This window comes from Bombus affinis, chromosome 12 (assembly GCF_024516045.1).
Source record: "Bombus affinis isolate iyBomAffi1 chromosome 12, iyBomAffi1.2, whole genome shotgun sequence".
NCBI lineage: Eukaryota > Metazoa > Arthropoda > Insecta > Hymenoptera > Apidae > Bombus > Bombus affinis.
In genome coordinates this window covers 6,686,808-6,693,356 of record NC_066355.1, presented here as the reverse complement: position 1 = coordinate 6,693,356, position 6,549 = coordinate 6,686,808, and the positions used below count along the sequence as shown (strand labels likewise).

General features: G+C 30.9%; 1 protein-coding gene across 6 annotated transcripts in view; it reads left to right on the top strand.

Moving 5' to 3' along the window:
* Positions 1-1,802: 1,802 nt before the first annotated feature.
* Positions 1,803-6,549, top strand: part of LOC126922564 (heterogeneous nuclear ribonucleoprotein 27C-like) — a 30,929-nt gene continuing 26,182 nt past the window's right edge. For 3 of the 6 annotated variants that reach the window (XM_050735277.1, XM_050735271.1, XM_050735272.1), the window contains exons 1-5: positions 1,803-1,975; positions 3,135-3,342; positions 3,452-3,638; positions 5,487-5,569; positions 6,071-6,464. In XM_050735277.1, coding sequence (XP_050591234.1) covers positions 1,938-1,975; positions 3,135-3,342; positions 3,452-3,638; positions 5,487-5,569; positions 6,071-6,464 — 910 coding nt within the window. In that variant the 5' untranslated portion in view covers positions 1,803-1,937. The remainder of the gene's footprint in view (positions 1,976-3,134; positions 3,343-3,451; positions 3,639-5,486; positions 5,570-6,070; positions 6,465-6,549) is intronic. The other 3 variants (XM_050735276.1, XM_050735274.1, XM_050735273.1) reach the window with 2 other exon arrangements.

Genomic DNA, 6,549 nt, shown 5'->3' with positions numbered 1-6,549 from the left:
TGCTCGAGCGGAACGATCGGATTAAGACGCAAACCGTAGACGTAGGTGTACTATGAGAATTTCAAAAAGATTGGCTAGCGACACGCGATTATTTACAATGACATTTGGTTATCTATATTTTAAGCTGGTATTTTAATATGTACTTTCATTCGTTTAATTTTGATAGCTGCTTATTTCACTATCGTTGATCAAGGCGAACTGTGGAATTGAAGCGATTGGATAACGCTAGTTCTATGATGATTCAAATGATTGCAGTGAAGTCTAGACCGGATGAATCAGTCGAAAGAGGAAAGTTTGCTCGTGAAGAGACGGGTTAAATAATTTTATTTTTAGCCGCTTCGTGGATATCCTCCGGGCCGGAAAGCAGCGGAGAAAGAGGAACCAATCCCTCGAATTTTACACATGTGATAACCTCTAGTTTAGGCCATCTTCGTTATGGTTTTTGGTCGACGAATATGCTTTATTGCGTTCGGAGAAACGTGATCTTTGACGACGTGTAGGATGGAAAAGAGGGTGAAAACGTATCTAGGCACATATTTGAAAAAGTAACAGTATCGGCATAAGTCTTTAACTGTTCATGTCTTGGATGTTTAGAATCTGTTACTTCTATCCTCTAGTGAAATTTATTTGATCAGCTCCTTTCGAATGAACACGTGTTCTTTTTTCGTAATGACGTAACATTAAATACTTAAACAAAAATTCAAAGTATACATTTTTAAAAATATCCGGAGGCTAACGATTGCTTTGATGATCGTTCGGTTTTGCTTGTTTTACATTATCGCAGTTTATCAGATAAAAGATTCGATATGATGCAATGCAAATAATTTGTCCGGAAAGATAAAAAAAATGCATGAAATTATTTTTGCATTGCATCATATGTAAGTGTGATTTATATATTTAATTTGTTGTTTTTGGTATGCATCTCGAACATGATGTTTGACTTTAAATTCAAGCAAAATGTGTTTAATTAGATTTCACGTACTAACGCAAGAGATTACACAGATTTGAATAAAACCATCGTTCTACCTGAGTTATTCATGAAATTAATATTGGTATAAACACTAATACGTTGCACAATGCACGGTTTCTTATACATTATGCAATAACTAGAAGATTGCATTTTATGTAGGAAGGAAATTAGTATATTTTATCTGATAAAGCTGTGAATTTGCGATAGATATACGATAGTTTGTGATGTAGATACATTTTTTTCATGCGGGCGGGCACGTTCTCACGATTAAAAAAAGAGGGTTCAATTTTCTCTGTATACGTAGCGTATCTTCAATGCGTTGATAAATTACAGTCAATTTAAAATTTCCCGCCAGTTGGAGGACAAAATGGCGGGAGCTATGTGACGATAGATCGTTGAACCCAGAAGCACTACTGCATTCAACTGGTATATTTATTCCGACATATTTCCTATTTATCTATTACCAATATAAAAAAAATTTTATTGATCATTCCATTAATTTTTTACTTGCATATTGAATTCATTGAACTCGTATAATATTTTCTTCAGGATTGTAATAACCAAAATCTTACAACGAGACTTTAATCGGTACAAAATTTTAACTATAATTTGTTTCCTTAATAAGAGAAATATCCATTAATTTTCATAAATGCGTGTCATTTATTTAGGAAAAAAAACTGTTAGTTAAAACGTGAATTATTTAATGAAAATAAAATGTAGTTTAAGACTTGTATTGCAGAGGGAGTATTGCTCCGCTAGGCACACCACTGAGGCGCCAATGAATACGATTGCTGATTTGACTAGTCATTAACGGAAGTGACGCGAGTCGCTTCGTTACGTTTACATTCTGTTCTCGACGTCGCGTTCATCGTAGGGAGCCATTAGCCTCGTCCGCGTTAAGCATCGTGCCATATTCCCATTCGCGCCCTAATATTAACAACATTCTCGTAGTTTTAAGTGAAATATTATGAGAGTGAAGACCGAAATGGACGACGACGAAAAGGGGTAAGTTTGAATTGTGTATTAGCAACCATTTGAAGTTATTTTTTATGCAAGAATTTTCGATCGACGCGTTCACGGGCTGTCGGGTTTATTGCGTGGGATCTCCATTTGCGTATTGCAGTTACTTCGTATTTCACATTTCCTCATAATGTTTTCTTGATCTCGAGCTCAATTCCTTATCCGCACAACGTAAAACGTCTTTAACTTCTGCTATTTGTATATGATTTCCATGATACGCGAGGCCAACCTTTTTCCCCCATAGCAATAAGCGACTGGGATATGTAGCATTTCGTGAGAGAGGAATAATTCGCCGATGCCGGTCTTGCCTAATGTTCTTCTCGTGCACGACCCGGCACTCTTAGTCATTTAGATAGTGCCGTTTTGGAGATATCGTTGATTATGAGTATGGTAGCTAAGGGATATCGTACATTTTCTATATATTATTTCGGTGTGAAAGTATGCTACTGCATCGTCGCTCATTACATCCTTTAGCTCTAGATTCTCTATTTTTATGCTCTATATCCTGAAAGATCGAAGTATTTCAATACTCCCTCGCTACATGACTTTCTTCGAACATGCTTCACTAATTACGATTATTGTTAGATACGTGCTAATTCGTGTATTATATACCGATTTTTCCGAGAATTTTTATTATTGAGGAAAATTGCATCGTGAGATACGTTAATGTTATGAATTATTGTCGGAATGAACAAGTTATTGACAAATGGTTTTGTAATACATGTTATGTACTTTTATATATATATATATATATATATATGTATATATCGTAATATAATATATATATTATTAATATATATATTATATATATAATTAATATATGTTATTAATATATATATGTATATATATATATACATATATATAAATATAAAATATGAAGTGAATATATATGAAATGCAGATATCATTTTTTGTTTTCCATTATTTATTATATTAAATAACCTAGATATTAGATATATTTCGTACAATATCTTTCTCGAAATTTTTTTCGTTATATAATCTGTTATAAAAATTGTATTCCAGTAGTTATTTTATTCGAAATATTTGTTTATTCTCGTTAATTGTAACTTGCCTTGAAAACCTTTTTTTAGATTGTATTAATTATATGATTATATTAATAACTTTTTTTAAATTTTTTGCTGTAGAAAGCTGTTTGTTGGTGGTTTGTCGTGGGAGACAACACAAGAAAATCTTCAACGCTACTTTGGCCGTTATGGTGAAGTAATTGACTGTGTTGTTATGAAAAATAGTGAATCTGGACGCAGCCGTGGATTTGGATTCGTAACATTTAGTGATCCAGCTAATGTTCCATTAGTTCTTCAGAATGGACCGCATCAACTTGATGGGCGTACAGTTAGTATTAGTTTATTTAATAAAATAAAAATAATATAAATGTTTCTAAAAATGATATAATTTAATATAACAAATTTATTTATGCCTATTGTTTATGTGTCTATTACAGATTGACCCAAAACCATGTAATCCACGCACTCAGCAAAAGCCGAAACGTAGTGGAGGCTTTCCAAAAGTTTTCCTTGGTGGCTTACCAAGTAACGTGACTGAAACAGATTTGAGGTCATTCTTTACCCGTTTTGGTAAAGTTATGGAGGTTGTCATAATGTATGATCAAGAAAAGAAGAAATCGAGAGGTGAGTACGATGAGATAATTACATGTATATATCTAAATTGGCATTGTTTGAAATGGTTTCCATTTATTATATTAATAATATTCAAGATATCATTTTATCTAATGATATTTTGCACTTATAAGAGAATTTCCTTTTTTAATATAATGGGAACCATGGTCAACAATGTACTTTATAAATATTTGGATATCATCATCTTGTTTATTATGAGTCCGAAAGTACAGTCAGAATTCTTGAAATAAGTTTTTTTCATTAACATGTTTTTGATATAATTTGATATACACATTATAGTAACATAAAAAAATAAATATGTGCATATGGGTATGATATTTTGTAAGAAATCAAAAATTCTGACTTGAATGCAGCACACCCATTACTTAAAATACAATATTAAAATTTTATCTAGTTTTAACATATAAAAAGACGAAAGAAAATAAGCGTAAACATTAAAGATAATAATTAATTAATATATATTTGAGTAATATGATTTTGTGCTTAAAGTCAGTTAATAATTTGTGGTCATTAAACTTCCTCTGCTTGATTACCCTTTTTTAAAGACCCTGCTTTTGCTTCCTTTAATAATTATGATTAATACATCCTGACTCACAGTCTTCTTAATTAATATTATTTGTTTTCAATACATATTTATGAAATATTTTAAGTACTTATATATAAAACTCAGTGCATTATGCATAGTTATTTACATAGTATTCTTATCCTACTTTGCTACTCTTAATAATTCGCCTTGTCTTACCTTAAAAAACGTTAAGATACTTTATGTTATATTAAATTACATTAAATATATATTGTGATTTTGGCTAAGTTCTATTAAGAATAGCTTAAGACTATCAGGTTATTAAGTACATAAGTTAAAATGTACATAACTTAAGTCAAGTTAAGCTACTAGTAAGATACGCTGTAAATTCGATTTTTTATTACTATTACCCACTTATTATTCATTAAATAATAAATGATTTAGTTATATTTATTCTTAATATCATATGTGTATAAAAAATTACGTATAGTTTACAGTTTATAACATATATATTTACATAAAGTAGAATATTATTTATTTCAGTAGTCTTTTTACTTGAAAATTTTTTATCTTAATACTGATATTTTTATATTTTAATATGTAGTAACTGTTCAATACTCAGATATAGGTATATTACTTCTTTATTCTTTATATATTCATTTTTGGTGGCTGCATTCAAGAAGTTAATAAATTTTGTGAGGACAACAAATAAACCTTTTTTTTATGCATAATATCTTTCTAACAAGATATATTCCTTTACAATTGAGATATGTGTTTATTTAACAAGATTAGTAGATAATCTTATGTGGTGACAAATTATTCTGTAAGCAAAATTTTTTCCTAATAATAAAAAAGAAAATTAGCATCGTTATAATCATTCAAAATATGTGAATATTTTTTGTAGCATTCAATAGAAATCTAAGAAGCTTCTTTAAATCAGCCATCATAAATTTACTAGATTAAGTATTTTAAGTTTATGAATATTCAAAATACATACTATATGAACTTCTTCTGTACAATAAATATTTACAAAATTTTGAAAGATGCATGTTCCAATTGATACCAAAAAATTACGTGTAAAATACTATAAAGATATGTTTTTCCAAATCATACTCGTAATCATTATCATTAATATCATAAAGGATAATTGATGTAATGATCAATTTGTACAAATAAAATATGCAAAAAAGAATAAAATGTAATGCTAATGGTATGATGACAAAAATTGAGAAGGTTGGGATTATATATAAAGGAAATGTATTTGTTGTATAAATGTATGGGGCACCTTTTGATATACTCTCACGTTTGGACGATAGGATTTGGCTTTCTCAGCTTCGAGGATGAAGACGCAGTGGACCGATGCGTAGCGGAGCATTTCGTCAACTTAAATGGAAAACAGGTATAGCATACCTACACACTAGTATATATTATATATCATTAGATTATTGTAATGTAAAATAATAATAAGTACGAATGTATGTGTTAACGATAATTTATTGTTATGTACCGCATAGTTTTACATAATCACGTTAGTTATAGTACTTATTTTATTTTACACAATTTTCTCATATTATGTTACTCTTAACTATTGTATGTTTAGTCCTTAATATGTAAGTATCAATTTAAAAGAGTGAAAGGTTTAGAATATCGTATATATATGCGTTATATGGCAAGTCAAAAATTAGAATATACTTTAGAATCGATGTAAGACTTGGCGAGTTCCAAAGGTTTAATCATATGCTCACAAAAGAGAAAGAAAAATAAAAATTAAGATATAAATAGGATTATTTATATTCGATCAAGGTTGAAATCCTATTTATCTCATATTAATTTCAATTATAGAAGGTGGATAATAAGAGTGTTGTGTTTCATATAGATCGTCCCGATTTTTTGATTACAGGTTGAAATCAAACGTGCAGAACCACGAGATTCTTCCAGCAAAATGAATGACAGCCATCAAGGTCAATGGGGACCACCTCAACAAGGTGGGCCTCCAATGGGTATGGCCGGGAATATGGGACCTATGGGTGGTCCAAATGGACAAATGGGTGGACCTATGATGGGGGGTCCAATGGGTCCACCAGGAAACATGATGCAGCAGTATCAAGGTTGGGGTACCAGTCCTCAGACTGGCGGATATGCTGCTGGATACACTACTCAATATAATTCTCAAGGTTGGGGTGCGCCTCCTGGTCCTCCACAACAACAACAAATTCCACCACCACCACATCATCAGTGGGGTAGCAGTTACAATGTCCAACCTGCAGCAGCTACTCAGGGGTATGGAAGCTATGGTAAGTTCTACTAAACTGACAATTCAATTTGTTCTTAAAAATAACAAAATATTTGATAAGTTTGGTTATAAGTACATTAAAAATG